At 47.2% G+C, this 26,374-nt stretch overlaps 1 protein-coding gene across 1 annotated transcript in view; it reads left to right on the top strand.

Annotated features, from left to right (window-relative positions):
- Positions 1–14,137: 14,137 nt before the first annotated feature.
- BPGM (bisphosphoglycerate mutase) overlaps positions 14,138–26,374 on the top strand; it is a 15,691-nt gene continuing 3,454 nt past the window's right edge. The window contains 4 exon segments of the mRNA XM_072145384.1: positions 14,138–14,334; positions 19,409–19,586; positions 19,589–19,831; positions 19,834–20,058. Of these exon segments, the coding sequence (XP_072001485.1) occupies positions 19,460–19,586; positions 19,589–19,831; positions 19,834–20,058 (595 nt within the window). The 5' untranslated portion in view covers positions 14,138–14,334; positions 19,409–19,459.

Genomic DNA, 26,374 nt, shown 5'->3' with positions numbered 1-26,374 from the left:
TGGCACTGCAGCCTTGCAGCACGGTGGCTCAGTGGTTAGCACTACAGCCTTGCAGCACGGTGGCTCAGTGGTTAACTCTACAGCCTTGCAGCACTTGGATCCTGGGTTCAAATCCCAGGTCAACATCTGCAAAGAGTTTGTATGTTCTCTCCATGTTTCGGTGGGTTTCCTCTGGGTCCTCCGGTTTCCTCCCACACTCCAAAACATACTGTTAGGTGATTAGATTGTGAGCCGCATGGGGACAGGGACCGATTTGGTAAGCTTTGTGCACCGCTGCATAATCTGTGTGCGCTATATAAATAAAGGAAGTATTATTATTATTATCATTACTGTACAAATAAATATTGCTGCTATAAAGTTAACATGTTGCACGTCTACAACATCATGTTACCTGTATAGCACCAGTATAAAGTCATATATATACGCAAAACTACTACATGGTACACATTGCTGATGCTGACATCCTATGTAAATAAGTAATGCCACCATACAGTGCACATAAATAATACTACATTGCTATCTAAATAAATAATTCTACCCTCGTGTGCAGAGGAGCAATGGCGTCTTACAGTAAACATTAAAAATGCCGCATCACAGTACAACAAATGATGTCGCCATAGTGTGCACATTGATAATACTGACATACTGGGGCTCATTTACTTACCTGTCCGGAGGAGATCACAGAGTGCGTTATCCGTGTATAATATTTTTAAAGCTGCCCCGCAGGGCGGGGATACAATACTGCCATGGTGAACAAATAAATAATGCCGCCCACCAAATAGTTCACCTTAATAAAGCTGCATTTCAGTACAAATAAATATTGCCGCCATACAGTGCACATTAATAATGCCGCCATACAGTGCACATTAATAATGCTGCCATACAGTACACAATAATGCTGCATTTCAGTACAAATAAATAATGCCGCCATACAGTGCACATTAATAATGCTGCCATACAGTACACATTAATAATGCCGCCATACAGTACACATTAATAATGCCGCCATACAGTGCACATTAATAATGCTGCATTTCTGTAAGAATAATTGATGGCGCCATATTAATGCCGCCAAATAGTACAAATCAATTCAAAAAGGGGGCGGCCTGTGAACTTAGCAGACTGCCATTATGGCACCCACAGAAGCTGTGGCGCAGTTACCTACCTTATCGGGTTCTGGGTTCCCCTCATTGCTTTCGTTTGGGGAAATGCCTTTAATCTATAAGTATAAGCGTCCATTGCAACAGAAAGTCTTAAAAGCAGAAGCACGGATGTCTAAGAAGTCCAGAGAATAATAAGGAAGCAGTATAGCAGTGAAGACGACGGAGTCTTTGTAATGTGTATCTTAAAGGGGCAACATATCAACTCCAATATAGTCTAGTGTTCGATGGTGTCAGCCATAACAAGCTGCTAGGAGGAGGTTCATGGAAGCCTAGATGGATAACGTCTTCTGGTTACCAACTCTACAGACTTCCCCCTCCCTGCTCCCTGACTACAGTAGTCAGAGTGATTCAATCTTCTTACAGGGTGATGAGATCTGGGTCATAGGGTTAGAAGTTCAGGTGCTTTGGTGAAGGTTCAGAGGTGTAGGTCCTGCAACTTTGGTCCTTAGGTTTGGGGTGCTGAGGACTGGGCACAGGGGTCTGTTGAGCTATGAAGGCCTAGGTTATGAAATCTGGGAATCAGATCCTGGTGCTTAGGTTTGTGGAGTCTAGGGTTCCCATGATGATGTGTGGCAACTGGCTGTTAGGGTCCCGGTAATAAGGTGCAGGAGTAAAGGTGATGAAATTTTGGGTTGCTATCTAGGTTTATGACTTTCGGTGAGAAGTTCTCTATGCAGATGTCTGGCTTCTGTGTGATGAGGTCTTGGTTCTGAGGTCTCCATTCTTGGATCTAGGACTCTAGGTGCTTAGATCTAGATGATACAAATTGGTTGCTGAAGGATCTGTTGAGTTCTCTAGGTCTTGGTGAGTTCGGGTCTACCAAACTACCTATAGATGCTTAGGCTTAGGTGCTAAAATATCTCTGTGGGGGTCTGGAGTCTCTGCTGATGTCCCTTTGTGTGGAATCTGGAAGGGAAGTGTCCTAGTCCATGAGTTTTGGAGGTTTGTGATGTCCCATTTGTGTCCTTCAAGACGTTCTCCAGTTTTGAGTAGGCATCTTCCAGGACAAAGATCTGGTCAGGTTTTTTAATACAATTTCTGAGAAGTATTTGGGGGGTGTGGCCTATATATTAAGAGGTGGAGCAAATGTTTTATAGAAAATAATAAGACATAAGGTCCTCAAGCTTTACTGCTCTTAAAAATTGTGTGAATTCTTATAAAAGAGGATGCAGAGACTGTCACGTAACATAGCCAGGGTTTTAGGTTGAGTGTGGATTGTTACTTGGCTGAGAAGTCCCCTCAGGGCACGTGGCCTCTTACCCAGTTTTTGTTTCCTTTTCATTAAACACATTGACCAACTGCAGATTCTGTATTTTTTTGCTTTCACGGCATTAGACGGTGGTACACCGCATTGTCCAGATGGACACTATTTTAGGAGAACCGTATACTTAATGAGGAGACGAAATGAGTCACACAGGAGGAAGTAAGCAAAATGGAGCCACCGGACGCCTACACAAATATCAGTGAAAACAATCAGCGGCTCCAGTTAAGGACGTTAAAAGTAGAAGCCCCCACCTCGGCCAGGTCCCACACCCTACACAAGGACTATATTCAACCATAAACATAACTTCAAAGCCTAATTTTGCTTAGGTCAACATTGTGCCCTAGAAGAGCTCTGACTATTACACCATGGACTCCACAAGATGTCTGAAGAAGGTATCTGGTGGTTTCTGGTTGTTCAGTGTGGACATTATAGGTCAGACAAGAGCTCTGACTATCACATCATGGACTCCACAAGATGTCTGAAGATGTCCTGTGGTATCTGGCGCCTGTGAGGTGTGGACATTATAGATCAGACCAGCCTCTCCAGCAGGTCCCACAACGGCTCATTTAGGCTGAGACCTCCTTGTCATGTTCCTCAGACCATTCCATAACTATTTTGCATTGTGGTTGGGTTATCTTCTACGAAGATTGCTGTTATGATCTGATTCATGTTTAGGCAGATGATACATATCATAGTAACATCCACATGATGCCAGGTCCAAGCAAAATATTGTCCAGGTGATAGAGCATGTTCTTTCTGTAGAGCAGGGGTCAGGAACCTTTTTGGCTGAGAGAGCCATGAATGCCACATATTTTTAAATGTTATTCTGTAAGAGCCGTACTATATGCACATTCCTCCCAGTAAATAGGTAGTCCCAGTGCCACAGGTGCCCCTGCGATCTATGTCTCGGATCGTAGGCATACCCGTGCCCCTCTCCGTGTTGACCTCCCGTTGTGACCCCAGGCCTGTTCCTGATTCTGCTCCTAAGCTGCCAGCCCTGACCTCTTGCTCCATTCCCGACCTCGCATTATTGCTGCCTGTCTTGACTGTCTGCCTGTTCCTGACCACGAAACTGCCTAGTGATCCTGTACCTCGAACTTGGCTGCCGCAGTGGACAAGTCGCGCCTGTGGAACGACCTGGTGACACCACGCTGCAGCAAGACCATCCTGCTTTACAGTGGGCTCTGGTGAAGACTGGGTGCCACTTAGATTGCGGTCCCAGGTGTCAGCTTACATCATTGTCCGCGGTGGTCCAGGGGGTTCACTACTCCAAATCCTGACACCCACCACATGCCTCCCAGTAGATACGTAGACCCGGCACATACCCCCAGTAGATAGTTTGAACCAGCATATACCTCCAGTAGATAGGTAGCCACAGCACATACTCCCAGTAAATAGGTGGCCACAGCAAATGCCCTCAAGTAGATAAGTAGCCTCAGAACATGGCCCCAAGTAAATAGGTAGCCACATCACATGCCCCCCAGTAAATAGGTAGTCACAGCACATGCCCTCCAGTAGATAGGTAGCCACAGCACATGCCCCCCAGTAGATAGGTAGCCACAGCACATGCCCCCCAGTAGATAGGTAGTCACAGCACATGCCTCCCAGTAGATAGGTAGCCACATCACATGCCCTCCAGTAGATAGGTAGTCACATCACATGCCCCCCAGTAGATAGGTAGCCACATCACATGCCCCCCAGTAGATAGGTAGCCACAGCACAAGCCCTCCAGTAGATAGGTAGCCATAGCACATGCCTCCCAGTAGATAGGTAGTCACATCACATGCCCCCCAGTAAATAGGTAGTCACAGCAAAAAAAAAAAGAATATTCACTTACCAGCGCTCCCTGCAGCCAGCTCCTCATTGCTCCCACACTCTTCTCTTTGACCCAGGCTTAGACGATGGCGCCTGAGTCGTACAAAGGACGTAGGCAGCGGTAACATCGCTGCCTGTGTCCAATGATCAGTCTAATCGCTGCCTGTGTCCAATGATCAGTCTAAGACAGTCTAAGCCATAGGTTCCCTACCCCTGCTTTAGAGCATCCTGTTGCCATCCAGCCACCCACATGAAGTAAAACATGATCTATCGAACCAGACACCTTCTACCGTTGCTCGGTGGTCCATTTCTGATGCCCATTGTAGGCACCTAGGTAGTAGACAACGACCAGTCATATCCAGCATGAACTTTACCAACATCTTATGCTACAGTAGGTCTTCTGAAAGGATCAACCAGATGGGCGAGCCTTGAGTACTCATAACCCCTTTGATTGGTACAGTACTGATCACCATACTAACCTTATGGATGTATTCTGACCCAGCCATCCAAACATAACTATTTGGACCTTCATAGTTGTTCATACAAAAACGCTCCCTCATGTCCCGGCTTCCAGGAACTGACTGAATTATAATTTATCTCATCAACTTCTCAAGTGTTCTACCATTTGGTAGTTATCACAATGTAAATTATGGTGGTGTAAGTGACCACCAAATCTACACAATTTGGAGGAGAACTAGGAGAAACCACCTTTAGTGATCAGGACCTCTTGCTCGGAAACTCCTAAAACCCCTTCGAGTCTGGCCTTGGAGGCTCAATACTTGCACAGATCACTCATTAGGGAATCTGAGGGACGCTAATTAATAAATGACATGTAAATTTAGAATATTGACCTTGGTTTCCAAATTTACCATTAGATAGCCATCGTCGTCAACCTCGGACACATCCATTGACATGACTTTGCTCGAAAAGTAAGTGGACGGAGAGTGATAAGCAGCTGCCAGGCATCAGAGGGATCTAAATTTATGAATCTTTCGCTTTCAGGTGATTGGTCTTTACTAATCCTCTGCTAAGGTTCTCCACCATGTGCTTCTTACTCTGAGATATACTCTCCAAGATTTCGAGATTCAGTTTTCAGGTCTATTAAGATTGGCCCAGTTGGATCATCTCGTTCCTCCTCCTCCAAACGGGTCTGGTCGGATTCTCATGATAAATGTTGATGTGTAAAATTTCACTTGAGGGAGCGGAGAGCTTGTGGGCACCACCAGGCCTTAGAACCTTAGGTGGACCATAAAGGTGTCTAGTCTCCAAATAAGGAGACTATTAATATACGGTAAATGATACATTACAGAGAAGAGAGCTGGCATAAATTTTGCATCAGGGCACAGTAGCTTCAAGTTACACCTCGGACTACTTTTGTGGCAAGTCCGAACTTGAACACACCAAACACGTCGGAGATGATGGCTGCACGAGATGTCATATCAAGTCAAGTCACAGGGAAAAACAAAGCCAATGTAGGACAGTAATCACCTGAAGAAGCATGTACAGGTAACAAACATCATATACTGAGAGTGTGATCACCTTAGAGGCCCCATCTCAAATTCCAACATAGGGGCAGATTTACTTACCCGGTCCATTCGCGATCCAGCGGCGCGTTCTCTGCGGTGGATTCAGGTCCGTCCGGGATTCACTAAGGTAGTTCCTCCGACGTCCACCAGGTGTCGCTGCTGCGCTGAAGTCCGCCGAAATGCACTCAAGTTCACCGGCCTATTCCTAGTGAAGGTAAGTGCAAGTTTCGCGACACTTTTTAAAAAAAAAAATGCGGTGGTTTTTCCCAATCCGTTGGGTTTTCGTTCGGCCACTCCCCCCCCGATTTCCGTCGCGTGCATGCCAGCGCCGATGCGCCACAATCTGATCGCGTGTGCCAAAATCCCGGGGCAATTCAGGGGAAATCGGCGCAAATCGGAAATATTCGGGTAACACGTCGGGAAAACGCGAATCGGGCCCTTAGTAAATGACCCCCATAGTCTTGATATAGACCACCATCTAAAGTTGAAGATGATTTATTAGCCAAGGAAACCCCATTTTCCTCATTACATATATTTTGTAGGTACCATAAATTTCCTAAAATAACCTTGAAACCAAATACTTCCCTTTAGTACCATTGACAGGCAAGCTTGCTGACATCACAGGAGGCATCAAAAGAAGCCAAGCTGCAAACGTTGGGTATATTGGGTGCGGTTGGGTAAGATAACCATGAATGACCACGGATACATCATGTACCAAGAAAGAAAACCAAAGCAGTGGTTATATATCTGAAAAATAGATGAAAGATAATCCAAAAACTGTGTATAAACATATCCAAGGTCATGGAACATGGAACATGGAGATATCTAATGATCCTTTCATATCTAGTCCTATCAGTATTGGTAGACTTTGAATAAACCTGAGCCATCAGGATTGAGTCATTCATGGAGAGAGAAGGATGCAGATTCAAGTGTATATTGCAATTCCCGTGAGATCCGGGCCACCAAAATAAGGACACTCTATGACAAGGATGAAGAAGATGACACTGTTGACCCGATAGGGGCAATTCAGGAGACCTTCCTCACTTACGCACATTGGGGGTCATTTACTAGGGGCCCGATTCGCGTTTTCCCGACGTGTTACCCGAATATTTCCGATTTGCGCAGATTTTCCCTGTATTACCCCGGGATTTTGGCGCACGCGATCGAATTGTGTCGCATCGGCGCCGGCATGCATGCGACGGAAATCGGGGGGCATTTGGAAAAAAACGCCGCATTTAAAACAATAAAAGTGTCGCTTGGGTCGCGCTTACCTTCACTTGGTCCGGCCCGGTGGACTCCAGCGCGTTCAGATGCTTTTCAGCGCAGCAGCGCCACCTGGTAGACGGCGGAGGAACTACCTTAGTGAATCCCGGCCGGACCCGAATCCACCGCACAGAACGCGCCGCTGGATCGCGAACGGACCGGGTAAGTAAATCTGCCCCATTGGCCCTAGTTGATAGCTAGGTTTTTTCTCTCCCTGGTTGCTTGAAGTCCAATGGTTGACCACCAGGACCATGGATGAGGGAACTGGAGTCTACAGTATGATGATGTGCTGATATCCCAGTATGATTATGGGTTCTGGCATATAATAGGTTATATACCAGTAAAATTTGGGTTTGCAAAAGTTTGATTTTTCTAAAGCCTCAATTTGTTGAATGTTCTTGGTGGTGGCCTCAAGCAGATGCTATCGATGGCTGAGAGGCCTCAGAGATCCATCAGGGGAACTAATCTCTAAGCAATGACAAAGAGGGTCATGTGCGAGGTTCTCTTGATCTAGATGCAATAGGGGGTTTGAGTATGGTTGGAAGATCTATAGATACACTATGGTAGACTTTGACCTGACGCTGGACGTGTTGCGTTCCAGGACATCTGTAGACTCTGTAGATATTATTAACTTCAAGAAGAGGGGAACAAGTCCAAAAAAAAATGAGAGCGCTTCCTAGTTTTGAGTCGTTTAGGTCAGTAAGTCATTAGGTTTAGAGGGAGGATCTAGGAGGCACAATGAGGTGGAAAGTGATGATAGGCGATGGGTGGCCCCACTGATAATGTGGCTGTTGGGGCCTCAGTCACTGGCCTCTAAAACAAGATAAAAGTAGCGTAAATACCCAAAAAGAAGAGAACAAATATCCAATATAATGTTTTTTTTTATAATATTTTTCCTCTGTTATTATCCCTAATATCATATTCCGTCCCCATGTTTTGGATCGAGATCAATGGACAACCCACAAATAGTGCGCCACGTTACATAGAAACTCATGATACTTGTGCCTTTATTTATGTAAGGAGCCAAGGTAAGTGCCAGGGAGATGATCCCGTGCTATCCTCAAGGAGTCCAGGCCGGTTGTACCAGCTCACAAATATATTACACAACTACCTCATTAATCTGCCAGGAACAGGTCCTGCGCCAACAAATAAGGACACCCTGGGTTATTATATTCCTTCCGTCTACAAAACGAGAAAATGGCGTCAATACCAAAATTAACCTTGTCTCTGACTGTCTCTGTTATGGGGGTCCTGTCAGTATCCTGCTGCCTAGCCCTTGTCTCTGACTGTCTCTGTTATGGGGTCCTGTCAGTATCCTGCTGCCTAGCCCTTGTCTCTGACTGTCTCTGTTATGGAGGTCCTGTCAGTGTCCTGTTGCCTAGCCCTTGTCTCTGACTGTCTCTGTTATGGGGTCCTGTCAGTATCCTGCTGCCTACCCCTTGTCTCTGACTGTCTCTGTTATGGGGTCCTGTCAGTATCCTGCTGCCTAGTCCTTGTCTCTGACTGTCTCTGTTATGGGGTCCTGTCAGTATCCTGCTGCCTAGCCCTTGTCTCTGACTGTCTCTGTTATGGGGTCCTGTCAGTATCCTGCTGCCTAGCCCTTGTCTCTGACTGTCTCTGTTATGGTGTCCTGTCAGTATCCTGCTGTCTAGACCTTGTCTCTGACTGTCTCTGTTATGGAGTCCTGTCAGTATCCTGCTGCCAAGTCCTTGTCTCTGACTGTCTCTGTTATGGGGTCCTGTCAGTATCCTGCTGCCTAGTCCTTGTCTCTGACTGTCTCTGTGATGGGGGTCCTGTCAGTATCCTGTTGCCTAGTCCTTGTCTCTGAATGTCTATGTTATGGGGTCCTGTCAGTACCCTGCTGTCTAGCCCTTGTCTCTGACTGTCTCTGTTACGGGGGTCCTATCAGTATCCTGCTGCCAAGTCCTTGTCTCTGACTGTCTCTGTTATGGGGGGTCCTGTCAGTATCCTGCTGCCTAGCCCTTGTCTCTGACTGTCTCTGTTATGGGGTCCTGTCAGTAACCTGCTGTCTAGTTCTTGTCTCTGACTGTCTCTGTTATGGGGGTCCTGTCAGTATTCTGCTGCCTAGTCCTTGTCTCTGACTGTCTCTGTTATGGGGTCCTGTCAGTATTCTGCTGCCTGTCCCTTGTCTCTGACTGTCTCTGTTATGGAGTCCTGTCAGTATCCTGCTGCCTAGTCCTTGTTTCTGACTGTCTCTGTTATGGGGGTCCTGTCAGTATCCTGCTGCCTTGTCCTTGTCTCTGACTGTCTCTGTTATGGAGTCCTGTCAGTATCCTGCTGCCTAGCCCTTGTCTCTGACTGTCTCTGTTATGGGAGTCCTGTCAGTATCCTGCTGCCTAGTCCTTGTCTCTGACTGTCTCTGTTATGGGGGTCCTGTCAGTATCCTGCTGCCTAGCCCTTGTCTCTGACTGTCTCTGTTATGGGGGTCCTGTCAGTATCCTGCTGCCTTGTCCTTGTCTCTGACTGTCTCTGTTATGGGGGTCCTGTCAGTATCCTGCTGCCTAGCCCTTGTCTCTGACTGTCTCTGTTATGGGGGTCCTGTCAGTATCCTGCTGCCTTGTCCTTGTCTCTGACTGTCTCTGTTATGGGGGTCCTGTCAGTATCCTGCTGCCTTGTCCTTGTCTCTGACTGTCTCTGTTATGGGGGTCCTGTCAGTATCCTGCTGCCTAGTCCTTGTCTCTGACTGTCTCTGTTATGGGGTCCTGTCAGTATCCTGCTGTCTAGTTCTTGTCTCTGACTGTCTCTGTTATGGGGTCCGGTCAGTATCCTGCTGTCTAGTTCTTGTCTCTGACTGTCTCTGTTATGGGGTCCTGTCAGTATCCTGCTGTCTAGTCCTTGTCTCTGACTGTCTCTGTTATGGGGGTCCTATCAGTATCCTGCTGTCTAGCCCTTGTCGCTGACTGTCTCTGTTATGGGGTCCTGTCAGTATCCTGCTGCCTAGTCCTTGTCTCTGACTGTCTCTGTTATGGGGTCCTGTCAGTATCCTGCTGTCTAGTTCTTGTCTCTGACTGTCTCTGTTATGGGGTCCGGTCAGTATCCTGCTGTCTAGTTCTTGTCTCTGACTGTCTCTGTTATGGGGTCCTGTCAGTATCCTGCTGTCTAGTCCTTGTCTCTGACTGTCTCTGTTATGGGGGTCCTATCAGTATCCTGCTGTCTAGCCCTTGTCTCTGACTGTCTCTGTTATGGGGTCCTGTCAGTATCCTGCTGCCTAGTCCTTGTCTCTGACTGTCTCTGTTATGGGGTCCTGTCAGTATCCTGCTGTCTAGTTCTTGTCTCTGACTGTCTCTGTTATGGGGGTCCTGTTAGTATCCTGCTGCCTAGTCCTTGTCCCTGACTGTCTCTGTTATGGGGTCCTGTCAGTATCCTGCTCTCTAGCCCTTGTCTCTGACTGTCTCTGTTATGGGGGTCCTGTCAGTATCCTGCTGCCTAGTCTTTGTCTCTGACTGTCTCTGTTATGGGGGTCCTGTTAGTATCCTGCTGCCTAGTCCTTGTCTCTGACTGTCTCTGTTACGGGGGTCCTGTTAGTATCCTGCTCTCTAGCCCTTGTCTCTGACTGTCTCTGTTATGGGGGTCCTGTCAGTATCCTGCTGCCTAGTCTTTGTCTCTGACTGTCTCTGTTATGGGGTCCTGTCAGTATCCTGCTGCCTAGTCTTTGTCTCTGACTGTCTCTGTTATGGGGTCCTGTCAGTATCCTGCTGCCAAGTCCTTGTCTCTGACTGTCTCTGTTATGGGGTCCTGTCAGTATCCTGCTGCCTAGTCCTTGTCTCTGACTGTCTCTGTTATGGAGGTCCTGTCAGTGTCCTGTTGCCTAGCCCTTGTCTCTGACTGTCTCTGTGATGGGGGTCCTGTCAGTATTCTGCTGCCTAGTCCTTGTCTCTGACTGTCTCTGTTATGGGGTCCTGTCAGTATCCTGCTGCCTAGTGCTTGTCTCTGACTGTCTCTGTTATGGAGGTCCTGTCAGTGTCCTGTTGCCTAGCCCTTGTCTCTGACTGTCTCTGTGATGGGGGTCCTGTCAGTATTCTGCTGCCTAGTCCTTGTCTCTGACTGTCTCTGTTATGGGGTCCTGTCAGTATCCTGCTGCCTAGTGCTTGTCTCTGACTGTCTCTGTTATGGAGGTCCTGTCAGTGTCCTGTTGCCTTGCCCTTGTCTCTGACTGTCTCTGTTATGGGGGTCCTGTCAGTATCCTGCTGCCTAGTCCTTGTCTCTGACTGTCTCTGTTATGGGGTCCTGTCAGTATCCTGCTGCCTAGTCCTTGTCTCTGACTGTCTCTGTTATGGGGTCCTGTCAGTATCCTGCTGCCTAGCCTTTGTCTCTGACTGTCTCTGTTATGGGGGTCCTGTCAGTATCCCGCTGTCTAGTTCTTGTCTCTTTCTGTCTCTGTTATGGTGGTCCTGTCAGTATCCTGCTGTCTAGTCCTTGTCTCTGACTGTCTCTGGTATGGGGTCCTGTCAGTATCCTGCTGTCTAGTTCTTGTCTCTTTCTGTCTCTGTTATGGTGGTCCTGTCTCTGACTGTCTCTGTTATGAGGTGCTGTCAGTTTCCCGCTGCCTAGCCCTTTCCTATGTTTATTATGGGGTCCTGTTAGTAATGTATTATTACCCACTGTACCAGGCGATGCTCTTGCAGGGGTTGGGGGACTTATTTAGTATAGATGTGGTTGGTATATATCTAAGGGGTCCTGGTTTAGGCACCGGTCTTGGGTTTGTATTAATGAAGAGGAAAATTAAGGAAAATTGTTGTAGCAGGTCTTTATTAGTTTATTGGCTCTGGTCTAGGGTCTGTAGTACTATAGTGACTCTGGTCTGGGGTCTGTATTGCTATAGAGACTCTGGTCTGGGGTCTGTATTGCTATAGAGACTCTGGTCTGGGGTCTGTATTGCTATAGAGACTCTGGTTTGGGGTCTGTATTGTTGTAGCAGGTCTTTATTAGTTTATTGGCTCTAGTCTAGGCTCTGTATTACTATAGTGACTCTGGTCTGGGGTCTGTATTACTTTAGAGAGTCTGGTCTGGGGTCTATATTGTTGTAGGATGTCTTTATTTGTTTATTGGCTCTGGTCCGGGATCTTATACTTTAGGACAGTGGTGGCGAACCTATGGCACTGGTGCCAGAGGTGGCACTCAGAGCCGTCTTTCTGGGCACCATCACCCGAGCACAGAGTTCGCCAGACAGGACTCAAGGCCTCTTTCCTTGAAGGAAAGTACAATGATAATCCAAAACTTCTTCTCCTTCTTCCTACTGTGTTGGTGTCCTCAGATGCCTTTGCAATTTAAACCTGTGACAGAGAAGGGGGTAATAAGTTACTGCTTTAATTGTCGCATTGGCACTTTGCGAAAAATAGGTGGGTTTTGGTTGTAGTTTGGGCACACAGTGTCTAAAAGGTTTGCCATCACTGCTTTAGGAGGTCTTGATTGGTTTAGTTACTATAGTCAGGTGTTTGTATTACTTTAGGGGGTCTGGTTCAGTGGCCAATACTTTAGGGGGTCTAGTTTAGTGGTTCTGATCGGGTGTCTGCATTACTTTGGGGCAGTGTTGGCGAACCTATGGCACTGGTGCCAGAGATGGCCCTCGGAGGCATCTTTGTGGGCACACGGGCTGCCTCCCAGGCAAACAGAGTTTGCCAGACATGGCATCTTCCTGCAGTCTTAGGCAGTCCAAGTAGTGACCCATCCTGTGCTGCCTGGTCCTGTCCGAAGAGGGAAAAGGTGTGGACAGAGTCGAATTGGAGCTCAAAGATTCTGGTAGCAATAAGTTTGTTTCTGCCTAAATTGCCGTGTTGGCACTTGGGGAAAAGCTAATGGTTTTCAGGTCTCATTTTGGGCACTTGATCTCTGAAAGGTTCGCCATCACTGCTATAGGGGTCCGGTCTAGGGTCTAATACTTTAGGAGGTCTGTATTACTTTTGTGACTCTGGTCTAGGGTATGTATTACTTTAGGGAGTGTGTTCTGGGGTCTGTATTGCTGTAGTAGGGTCTTTATTGGTTCTGGTCCGAGATCTAATACTTTAGGAGGTTGTTACTGGTTTAGTGGCTATGGTCAGGGGTCTGTATTGATTCAAGGTAAGATTATATATATTTAATGGTCTGGGGTCTTCATTAGTTTAGAAGGTTATGTCTGTATTTTGGGGGGATTGTATTTCGAGGGTCTAGGATCGCTTTTGGATTTGATGTCCCAGTACAATAACGCAGCCTTCATGTCATGTGATACATGTCGCCTTAGCCTGAGGTGGTCTGGTCGAGGGTCTGCGTTAGGTTTAGGGTCTAAATAAATTAGGTTGGTGAGTGGTGGCAAAGCTTTAGGAGGTCACAATTGAACAGACCATTCTATAGCCAGGGTCCCCTTCCACAATGGGGCCCCCTGTCCTTCAATGAAATCCGGACAGTCGCCACACCACGGATAAAGCTGCCTTATCCCATAACCATCCTTCTCAATGGTCCAAAAAGGACCTCCTCGGGCCACGACACTTCTTCTAGGTCACAAGTGGTCCAAGGATCGAGGCAGGTCTTGTGACCCATCGAACCTTTGGCCTGAGGAAAGATTTGAACTACCAGAACAAACAGGTGCCAGCTGATACGGGGCTGGAAGATCCCTTTAAATTGTGTCGGCACCTTTTGAGAGGGTTGTAGATTTTTGTGGATTCGGCTGCTAATTTAAGTGGACGTGATACAACAGGAGGTTAGGGGTAGGCAGAACGTGGACTATTGAATATTGTGAGGGATTGGGGTGTCGGTGTTTTTCTTCAGATTCGTCTGGTAATTTTTGTGGACATGCTACAGCAAGAGACAGGAGTTTTTATTTGCTTTTATTAAATGAAAATGACGTAAGAGTGGATTTTGTGTGGGGGAACTGATTATTTCCCTCATGTGTTGCCCATTTTGTGTGTGTGTGTGAGTGTTACATAAAGCACAGAGGACTGAGGCCACAGCCCAGTGACGACTTCTTCTTCTCCTCAGCTTCCTCTCCCTCTCTCCACCACAAGAAGCAGCCATTGAGCTGCGCCCGCCTTTTATCCTCCCGCGCGCGCGGGGCGCCCCCCTCTCCGCGCTCGCCATTGGCCGCCCGCACTGTCAGTCAGCGCGACAGATGGGCGTGGCTAGGAGCTGAGCTGCAGAGCCCGCTAGGAGGCGGAGCCTGTGCTGCAGCAGAGCCGGCCCTGCACAACAACAACACCGCGCACTCACACAGCTCTGCAGCCCCGCCACATCCTGCACACTGCTACATATACAGCTGCCCTTCATGCTGTGAGCTCCTGCACCAGCTGCACCGCCCGTTCTGCTGCAGAAGGTGAGTAATGCATCACCCATGGATGTAGCAGGGCTGTGCATCCTGCATCTCTCTGCTGTGTACAATGATGCATATGGCAGAGCTGAATGTGTGTGTAGGCCAACTCAGCTCTACTACATCCAACTACTGTATATGATAATGGGTGTAGCAGTGCTGTATGTGTGTGTAGGCCAACTCAGCTCTACTACATCCAACTAGTGTATATGATAATGGGTGTAGCAGAGCTGTATGTGTGTGTAGGCCAACTCAGCTCTACTACATCCATCTACTGTATATGATAATTGGTGTAGCAGAGCTGTATGTGTGTGTACCTGGTGCGGAGGCCAACTCAGCTCTACTACATCCATCTACTGTATATTATAATGGATGTAGCAGAGCTGTATGTGTGTGTAGGCCAACTCAACTCTACTACATCCATCTACTGTATATGATAATGGGTGTAGCAGAGCTGTATGTGTGTTTGGGGACAGCAAAGTATCTGTACGTGGTGCAGAGGACAACTCAACACCACTACATCTATCTACGTTAGTTAATGTAGCAGAGCTAAATGTGTGTTGTACCTTTATCATGAATGTTCAGGGACTGACTCGGCACTACTACATCTATTTACTGTATATACAAGTGGATGTAGCAGATCTGTGGGGTTTGCACTTGGGCTTGCACAAATCATCTCAACTGTACTATAATATATACATACATATATATATATATATATATAGTGTAAGCAATGACGCATGTAGCAGTGCTGAACATGTATTATACCTGTAACATGATGTCTATGTTCAGGGACTAACTCCTCTCTACTAGATCTTTGTAATGTATATACAAGTGGGGCTTACACTTGGCCTGCACTACACAGATCTAGTGTAAACAATGGCGCGCATAGCAGTGCTGAGTGTGTGCTTAACTTTCATTGTGTATGTACGTAGTGCGGAGGCTCACTCAGTTCTGCTACATTGGTGTACGAGGAGAAGTAGCAGAGCTGAATGTGTGCTGTATCTCTGTATAGTGCGGAGACAAACTCCTCTCTACTACTTCTGTCTACATCGTATTTTTTAAAATTCATTTCTATTCCATATTTCATATTGGCGCAGTTATTTTGCAACTTTTTTGGGTGCCAGCAAAAGTTTGGCACTTGATGGTTTTTAGTGTCTGGACCTTATCTGACATAGTGAGCGGCTGTTCTGCAGATGTTTGCACGGCATCTATCACAGTTTTGCGCCTAAAAAGTTGCAAAAAACCCAGCAAAAAACTCCCTTTTTATTACTGGAAGCAAAGGTTTTCGCTTCCCAAATGAAAAATTAACTGAACACAACATGAAAAGTCTATAAAAAAATAACTCTGCCCCCCGCAGGTCCTCTTCTTTATTGCGGTGCTTCGTCTCCGGCTCCCTGCACGCTGCCGCTTGCTGACATCATGGTGTGTGCTGATGGCAACGCAAACGCTATGATGTCAGAGGAGCTGTGGGGGGGCATCACAAAGGTGAGGTGTTTTTTTTTTTTTTTTTTTTATCGGCCTGGCATACTCGGGGCATTGGGTGGCTCTATACCGGGGGGCAGGGGCTCCAGGCTCTATACCGGGGGGCAGGGGCTGCAGGCTCTATGCTGGGGGGCAGGGGCTCCAGGCTCTATACCGGGGGGCAGGGGCTGCAGGCTCTATGCTGGGGGGCAGGGGCTGCAGGCTCTATACCGGGGGGCAGGGGCTCCAGGCTCTATACCGGGGGGCAGGGGCTGCAGGCTCTATGCTGGGGGGCTTGCTGGCTATATACTGGGGGGGGGGGGGTTGCAGGCTCTATACTGGGGGGGTGGGTTGCTGGCTCTATACTGGGGGGGTGGGTTGCTGGCTCTATACGGGGGGGGGGTTGCTGGCTCTATACTGGGGGGGTTGCTGGCTCTATACTGGGGGGGGTTGCTGGCTCTATACTGGGGGGGTTGCTGGCTCTATACTGGGGGGGTTGGTGGCTCTATACTGGGGGGGGTTGGTGGCTCTATACTGGGGGGGGGTTGGTGGCTCTATACTGGGGGGGGGTTGGTGGCTCTATACTGGGGGGGGGGTTGGTGGCTCTATACTGGGGGGGGGGTTGGTGGCTCTATACTGGGGGGGGGGTTGGTGGCTCTATACTGGGGGGGTTGGTGGCTCTATACAGGGGGGGGTTGGTGGCTCTATACAGGGGGGGGTTGGTGGCTCTATACGGGGGGGGGGGTTGGTGGCTCTATACGGGGGGGTTGGTGGCTCTATACGGGGGGGGGGGGGGGGTTGGTGGCTCTATACGGGGGGGGGTTGGTGGCTCTATACGGGGGGGGTTGGTGGCTCTATACGGGGGGGTTGGTGGCTCTATACGGGGGGGGTTGGTGGCTCTATACGGGGGGGTTGGTGGCTCTACACGGGGGGGGGGGGGTTGGTGGCTCTACACGGGGGGGGGGTTGGTGGCTCTATACTGGGGGGGGTTTGGTGGCTCTATACAGGGGGGGGGTTGGTGGCTCTATACAGGGGGGGTTGGTGGCTCTATACGGGGGGGGGTTGGTGGCTCTATACGGGGGGGGGGGGTTGGTGGCTCTATACGGGGGGGGGGGGTTGGTGGCTCTATACGGGGGGGGTTGGTGGCTCTATACGGGGGGGGTTGGTGGCTCTATACGGGGGGGGTTGGTGGCTCTATACGGGGGGGGGGGTTGGTGGCTCTATACGGGGGGGGTTGGTGGCTCTACACGGGGGGGGGGGTTGGTGGCTCTACACGGGGGGGGGTTGGTGGCTGTATACGGGGGGGGGGGTTTGGTGGCTCTATACGGGGGGGGGGGGGGTTGGTGGCTCTATACGGGGGGGGGGGGGTTGCTGGCTCTATATTAGGTGTAGGCTGTGACCAGTGCATTCCCCCTCTAGGCTTGTACTCGACTCAATAGGTTTTCCCAGTTTTTTGTTAATATTAGGTTCTTTGGCTTATACTCGGGTATATATGGTACATTTTTCTGCAGAAAATGAATCTGGGAATGTTTTGTCACATCTTTTCTCAATCTCGCTTCCTTTTTGGTCGCAAATGAAATCTACTTTGTAGGGGAATAATTTGCACTAAATTATTGGGCTACTCGGCTTAGCTAGTAACTCAGCTCTGCTACATCTACCGCCACATTTCGCATGTTCATCATGGTATATTCACCCTTAAACCACCGAAGTGTTGTGCATATCCCCAAACCCCAATATGTGACAAACCCAGCTCTGCTACATCTTCTTTCCTAATCTTCTGAGTGATCCCCCCCTCCCTCCCGCCATAAGTCCGGCTCATTTCCTCATTGTGTCTCACATGTTTTCTCTATTATTGTTACTCTGCGTTTCGGCAGGAAATCTGCGCGTCTTGTTTACGTTCTTTCTACCGACTCGTGGGCAGGGGGGCTGCTTGATCAGTCTCTGGCCTCTGTTTGCCAATTAGAGTGCAGCTTCCATTTCAAATTCTCCTGTTGAGAAATATAAGCTGCGCTGTGATTGGTTGCTGCAGCAAATGGAAGCAGATTTCCTAATTCTGCCCCAATTTCTTAAAAAAGGGTGGGCCGGGGGTAAGTAATTTGGCAGTAACATGTCCCAATCTACTCTGGTGTTGCCATCCCCGATCCCCGTTGCGATACGCTTTCTGTGCGGATTTTTTACCACAGAAACGGTAAGGGTGATGGCACACATGGCGTTTTGAACCCGCTTTTTGAAAACACATCCGTTTTTGACCATTTTTAATTAAGATAATTGGTAAAACCTGTCCAAAAACTGATGCGTTTTCAAAAAAATGCATGCGTTTTTAACGGACTGCTTAAAAACAGACCAAAAACGGGTTCAAAAAGCCATGTGTGGCATCACCCTAAGGAGGAGCTAACCATCCAATCACAAGCTGAGGTTGGTCACCAATCCAACTTGTGATTGGATGGGACCTCTGGCGTTTTTTTCCCCGTTGCCTTCATGCTTGAGTGCCCCTTTAAATTATGCGATTTAAAGGGGTTGTCCGAAATCAATAGGTTGTAATACTGTACTTACCTTGACGAGGTGCACGACAAACTCCACTCTGCTACATCTCTACATTGTGTATTATCTGTATACGGATGGATTAACCCTCCACCTTCACCCAGCTTTACTGAAGGACGCTCAGGAGGTTTCATGTATTGACTTTACATAGGGAACGCGTTGGACACAATTTCGCCTCGGGCTCCTCTTCCATGTGCCAGTGCCATTTGGATTATATTCCCTGGTTCAAACATGTCAGATACTATTAGGCGGGAGAGCAGCCCGCACGTGTACTGTCACTTTAACTACGTCCTCAAATGCTCCCAGTGAGTATTTAAAGGGATATTCCCCATCTAACATCTAATCTTAAAGGGCACCTTTTATAGATCAGAATCCTTTCAATGGATCTCCATTATCCAGAGTGATCAGTATCATAATATCTGGAGGTCCTCCATCTCCATGTATATACCCTGTAATACCCAATGTCCCCTCAGGAGGCAGTGTAGGGATATAGTCTCTCTAGCAGAGCTCTGTTAAAACATTTTTACACAATTTGGATATCTACAGACTTGTCAGTTTTTTGCCTTTACTTTTGTTTGATTGCACTTTTGTCTTAAAGGCGAAGTACATGTTTATGTGCTCAAACTCTTAACAAAATGGCACCTAAAGGATTGCGCCAAGTTGAAATATTATTCACTATTCACAAGAGTGGTGTATAACTCGCTGATCAGTGGAGGTCCAAATGCTGGGACCCCCACCAATCATGAGAACAGGGTCCTGTTCCCCTATTGAATGAAGGATTGAACTTCTTGAGATATCCAGAAATCTATTCGAAGGAACGTGACTCCTGTTCTCATGATTTGAGGGGGGGTCCCAGTGGTTAGACCCCCACCCACTCAACGTAACATTTCAACTTGGGACCACCGCTCTAATTTTTTGGAGGGGTCTCCCGCTGATCAAGAGAAGGGGCGATCCCATCGATATACAGATAATGGGAACCCAGCGAAATTTGAAGGTTTGGTGTAGGCCGAGTTTTTGATGCAGCTTTGGAAGTGACTTGAGTAATGTGAGGTCTCTCTCTCTCTCTCTCCCTCAGGTGACCACACTTCAGTTTTTGGGGAAGTGACTTCCAAAAAAAAATCCCAACATGTCGAAATATAAACTTGTAATGCTGCGGCACGGTGAGGGTGCCTGGAACATCGAGAACCGATTCTGCAGTTGGGTCGACCAAAAACTGAGCGAGGACGGACTCCTGGAAGCGGAATTGTGCGGGAAACACTTAAGTCTCTGGGATTCGAGTTCGACGTGGTATTCACGTCCATTCTGAGCCGCTCCATCCAGACCGCGTGGCTCATCCTGCGGGAACTGGGGCAGGAGTGGGTCCCGGTCCAGAGCTCGTGGCGGCTCAACGAGCGACACTATGGGGCACTCATCGGCCTCAACCGGGCCGAACTGGCCCTGAACCACGGAGAAGAGCAGGTGAAGCTCTGGAGGAGGAGTTACGACGTAGCCCCTCCCCCATAGACGAGAGTCATCCCTACTACCACGAGATCCACACGGATCGGAGGTACGCCTGTTGTGACATACAGAAGGATAACCTTCCCAAGTCGGAGAGTTTGAAGCAAGTTCTGGATCGGCTCCTTCCCTACTGGAATGATGTGATCGCCCCCGAAATCAGGAAAGGGAAAATCATCCTCATATCCGCACACGGGAACAGCACGAGGGCCTTGATAAAACATTTGGAAGGTACAGTGGAATAGTTAAAAAAAAATTTTTGTAGTAGAATCTACATTTTTGGACATTTTTCTTCCCTAAGGTCCTAGACCCCTACAAGGGAATTTTATCTATGTCTCTATGGTTGGTCCGGAAGTCTATGAACCTATAGGAATTTTAATTTTTCAGGAGAGACCCTCCTTCAAGGATTCCACTTTTTGGACCCCAATTTTTTTCCAGAATTGTGGTCGTGTCTACCACATGGTTGCCATTGACTTAAAGGGATTGTATCAAGTTTAATATTCTATCTCTCCACAGGATAGGGGACTTCATGATCCCACTAACTCCCGGCACTCTCCATCCCAACAGGATACTCAGGATTTGGTCGACCTGTAGGCTGATGTGGATGTCCCTTAATTGTTAAACTTGATACATCCCCTTTAATTGTTCTGGAGTCTTGCCCTCTAATGCGGGGAGTGTTTTTGTGTTCTTAAAGGGGTTTGTCAGGAGTACGGAAACCTACCAGTCACCTGTCCCTGCTTTGATTTGGTACTTACGGGTTTTAGTCCTGCCCCCAGAAGTAGCGGTAGGCCAATGAGCTCTTTCTCATTCTTCACTTCCTGTGTTGAAGAGGCCACTGATTGGATGATGTGGTTCCTGTGAACCACTGAAACATCTGATCTGGTGAAGGTCCAAAAACCAGAAGTTCTAGAATGATGCGGGAATTGGGAGCATGGGGGTAGGTATTTGTTCTCCATCTACATTGGTGACATTTACCAAGATTGAATGTTGGTGTATGTATCCTTAAAGGGTTGTCCAGGTAGTTCAACAATCATCAGATCAGTAAATAATAATGGGGTTAATATATTGGTAGCGTAGCCTTAGGGTGGGCCATCGGTCTCGTAGTTGTAGACAAATGTAAAAAAAAGTAGAATTGGGTCTGACTACACAGGGTTAGTTGTAGTCTGTATCCGTGGCGACACTTGTACAAATCAAAAGTACATGAAGTCTAAGAATCGGGTAGTATTGGGAACAAGTCTGTATTTGCAGGCTCGGGTATTGGCAGCCGCAGCGTCAGATTTTCGTGTGGGTATCATTGTTTTTTAATTTTTTTTTATGTTTTTAATGTGCCTTTTGTACCGGCTGGCAGCAGGACACAGGACTAAGCTTGGGTGATCACTTGAAACAATTTGGAAGCCGACCATGTACACATTCCTGGCGGGCAGCAGACCACAAATGCTGACGGATGGCTTTTATTGTGTCAGGCCCGACCAAGGCCTAAAATATATTGTTTTTACGCTGGGTTCTTGTAAAGTTTTTGCCAATTTGTGGAATCTTTTAAATAAGGTTCCGCTTTGAAGCAATTTTTATTGGGGTTTTTATAGAGGGTTGCATAAGTATTGACACCCTGATGTTATATGCTGATCAGGATTGCATTGCTTAGTGTAGGGGAGCCGTCCCCTTGCCCCATGGCTGGGCGGAGCCGTCCCCTTGCCCCATGGCTGGGCGGAGCCGTCCCCTTGCCCCATGGCTGGGGCAAATGTTTGTCATGCTCCACCACTTCGTACCTGGTACCAGCCTTAGGGTCATGCCACACATGGCATTTTGTACCCGTTTTCTGTTTTTAATCAGTTAGTCTAAAAATGCATCAGTTTTTGACCAATTTTAATTAAGATAATTGGTAAAACCTGTCAAAAACGGATGCTTTTTTTAAACGGACTGCTTAAAAATAGACCAAAACCGGGTTCAAAACTCCACGTGTGGCATCATCCTTACCCTGACATATCAGTTTGGCATGGAAACTGGTCCAATCCTCCAGCACATGCCGGACTTATTGGCAAGCGGTGGGGAAGTCTGTGTAACACCGGAGCCGGTCATTTCTTACATTAAGGGTAATATAATTTTCTGTTATTACCGCCCTGGAGGCACAATTATACCCCCCCCCCCCCCCCAGGCAGACGTCGTGTGTAGGAAACTTTATAGGGAATAATCGCTTCACCTGGGAGAGAAAGAGTCTGTCTGACAGCGCACAACTGATGGCGGAGACACTTACCTGCAAACGCCAACTGTGAGTCTTCGTTAAAGGGGTTTTACTTTCATATACCATAAAAAAAAATTTAAAAAACCAAAACCCCACCATCAGTATCTATATATGTATCTCATGTCTATCTATCTATCTCCTATCTCCTATCTATCTCATATATGTCTATCTATCTCATATCTATCTATCTCATATCTATCTATCTATCTATCTCCTATCTATCTATCTCCTATCTATCTATCTCCTATCTATCTATCTCCTATCTATCTATCTCCTATCTATCTATCTCCTATCTATCTATCTCCTATCTATCTATCTCCTATCTATCTATCTCCTATCTATCTATCTCCTATCTATCTATCTCCTATCTATCTATCTCATATCTATCTATCTCATATCTATCTATCTCATATCTATCTATCTCATATCTATCTATCTCATATCTATCTATCTCATATCTATCTATCTCATATCTATCTATCTCATATCTATCTATCTCATATCTATCTATCTCATATCTATCTATCTCATATCTATCTATCTCATATCTATCTATCTCATATCTATCTCATATCTATCTATCTCATATCTATCTATCTCATATCTATCTATCTCATATCTATCTATCTCATATCTATCTATCTCATATCTATCTCATATCTATCTCATATCTATCTCATATCCATCTATCTATATCATATCTATCTATCTATATCATATCTATCTATCTCCTATCTATATCATATCTATCTATCTCCTATCTATATCATATCTATCTGTCTCTCCTCTATGTGGTCATTTTTGCACCCACTTTGTCTTTGTAGTCTCAGCTCTTTTCTGCAAATTTTTCTGCAACTCCTACCATTGACTTTCCTAATCTCCTCCATCTCTCCTCTGTCTATCCTTCCTTCTCTCCAGGGGCGTAACTAGGAGAGGACGGGCCCCATAGTAGTTTTCTGCATGGGGCCCTCTTCCCCTTTAAAAAAAAAAAAAAATATATATATATATATATTTAAGAACACCCGCCTTACATACGACCCCTAGTTACAAATGGACCTCTGGATATTGGTAATTTACTGTACTTTAGTCCTAGGCTGCAATAATTAGCAGTTATCACAGGAGTCTGTAATGAAGCTTTATTGGTAATCCTGGTTCTTATGACAACCCAACATTTTTAAAATCCAATTGTCACAGAGACCGAATTTTTTTTTTTTTAACTGGGGTTACAATGATAAAATATACAGTTTCGATTTCCATACAAATTCAACTTAATAACAAACCTACAGAACCTATCTTGTACTGCCTGTATATATGTATATGTACAGGCACGTTTATGCAATTCACGCACATTTATATACGGTACTTATATACGCACAATAAGTTCTACACTCATACTCTCTCTTTTATATTGTGGTATACACTTATACACACACACACACACACACACACACACACACACATTTATGTATTCATATATACCTTTATACACTTATATGGTATATACATCCAATTTGCACACATACTGTTTAGTACATACTTATTATATACATACAGTATATACTCATACATGCAGTATAAACACATATACACTCGTACAGTATACATACAAAACACACACCAGCTTTTTTGGCGTCTGGGTGGTGGCGGCAGGCAGGTGGCCATGCCATCAGGTGGGTGGGTAAGTGTTTGGCGGGCAGGGAGCTGTGCCGTTGGGAGTTCAGGCAGCTGTTCCCCTGGTGGGGAGGGGGGGGGGCGGTTAGTTGTGCCGGTGGGCGGCTAGGAGGCTGTGCTGGCAGGCGGGCGTGGAGGAGGTGTGCAGGTGGGCCTAGTCATCACAGCAGGCAGGGCCCCATTAAAATCGCGGGTAGCGGGACCCCTGTTGCTGCTGTGCTGTTGCTGTCAGCAGGAGGAGAATGTAGTAAGGTATTGATACATTTTGGTTCCGCCTTCTATTCCGGGCCCCTTTGTATCAACCGCTATGGCTGTTGTTACGCCCCTGCATCTCTTCTCTGTGTATCCATCTCTTCTCTGTCTGTGTATCATCTGTCTATATATCTATCTATTTATCCATCTTGATCCCATTAGGGTCCGCGCCTCAGTGGGCCCCTTTGCAGTGAACTCATGTGATGTCATAAAAAAATCAGAAACTAAAACAGTCTCCGGTTCCATAAAATATTCACTAGTTTATCATCCCAAACAGCCCCTCATGGTTATTTTATATATAGCCCCCCTCACCCCCTATGGATTCATTAGATACAGGGCCCCCCCCCAGCAACTCTGGGGCCCAGCACTTGCCCCAGTGTTCCCAGTGCTAGCGCAAGCCCTGCTCCCATCTATCCACCTGTGTCCTGCCTATCCCATGTCCTCCTTTCTATCTTTCCTTCTTCCCTCCTCTCTGCTTGTCATCTCTCCTCTCTACCCATCATACATTTAGAGGATTCTCCGTCCCCTTGTTCCCTGTGATCCCTGCTCCCGGTGGATCCGTCCTCTCTCCAGCAGGAAGGACTGCAGTGCGCCCCTTTATCCTGTTTTTCTAGGAAGCCGTATTGTTGCCCGGCACATCCCAGAATCCTGATCCCCCGTCATTAGGATGACCCGGCGGGCGAGCGGCTAATGACCCCCCACACAGAGAGTCCTCCGGCCAGTGACATGGACCGCACATCCCTCTATAGATAGAAAACGGATCCGCGCAGTCATCCTCGTCTGTTTTTGGGAAAGTTGGATGACGAGAGTTGTAGTAGGCGAAGCTATAGATAACAGATCCTGATATATATAATATATACTCCAGGTGCGGGAGATGTGGATATATAATATATACTCCAGGTGCGGGAGGGGTGGATATATAATATATACTCCAGGTGCGGGAGGGGTGGATATATAATATATACTCCAGGTGCGGGAGGGGTGGATATATAATATATACTCCAGGTGCGGGAGGGGTGGATATATAATATATACTCCAGGTGCGGGAGGGGTGGATATATAATATATACTCCAGGTGCGGAGGGGTGGATATATAATATATACTCCAGGTGCGGGAGGGTGGATATATAATATATACTCCAGGTGCGGGAGGGGTGGATATATAATATATACTCCAGGTGCGGGAGGGTGGATATATAATATATACTCCAGGTGCGGGAGGGTGGATATATAATATATACTCCAGGTGCGGGGGGGATATATAATATATACTCCAGGTGCGGGGGGGGGGGTGGATATATAATATATACTCCAGGTGCGGGGGGGGTGGATATATAATATATACTCCAGGTGCGGGAGGGGTGGATATATAATATATACTCCAGGTGCGGGAGGGTGGATATATAATATATACTCCAGGTGCGGGAGGGTGGATATATAATATATACTCCAGGTGCGGGGGGGTGGATATATAATATATACTCCAGGTGCGGGGGGGGGTGGATATATAATATATACTCCAGGTGCGGGGGGGGGTGGATATATAATATATACTCCAGGTGCGGGGGGGGGGTGGATATATAATATATACTCCAGGTGCGGGGGGGGGTGGATATATAATATATACTCCAGGTGCGGGAGGGTGGATATATAATATATACTCCAGGTGCGGGAGGGTGGATATATAATATATACTCCAGGTGCGGGAGGGTGGATATATAATATATACTCCAGGTGCGGGAGGGTGGATATATAATATATACTCCAGGTGCGGGAGGGTGGATATATAATATATACTCCAGGTGCGGGGGGGGGTGGATATATAATATATACTCCAGGTGCGGGGGGGGGGGGTGGATATATAATATATACTCCAGGTGCGGGGGGGGGGGGTGGATATATAATATATACTCCAGGTGCGGGGGGGGGTGGATATATATATATACTCCAGGTGCGGGGGGGGGGGTGGATATATAATATATACTCCAGGTGCGGGGGGGGGGGGTGGATATATAATATATACTCCAGGTGCGGGGGGGGGGTGGATATATAATATATACTCCAGGTGCGGGGGGGGGTGGATATATAATATATACTCCAGGTGCGGGGGGGGGGTGGATATATAATATATACTCCAGGTGCGGGGGGGGGGGTGGATATATAATATATACTCCAGGTGCGGGGGGGGGGGGTGGATATATAATATATACTCCAGGTGCGGGGGGGGGGGGTGGATATATAATATATACTCCAGGTGCGGGGGGGGGTGTGGATATATAATATATACTCCAGGTGCGGGGGAGGGGGTGGATATATAATATATACTCCAGGTGCGGGAGGTGTGTGGATATATAATATATACTCCGGGTGCTTGGCCCCTCCCAG

Source organism: Engystomops pustulosus, chromosome 4 (assembly GCF_040894005.1).
Source record: "Engystomops pustulosus chromosome 4, aEngPut4.maternal, whole genome shotgun sequence".
Taxonomy (NCBI): Eukaryota; Metazoa; Chordata; class Amphibia; order Anura; family Leptodactylidae; genus Engystomops; species Engystomops pustulosus.
Note: the sequence above shows the minus strand (reverse complement) of the source record. Positions and strands in the feature narration are given on the sequence as shown.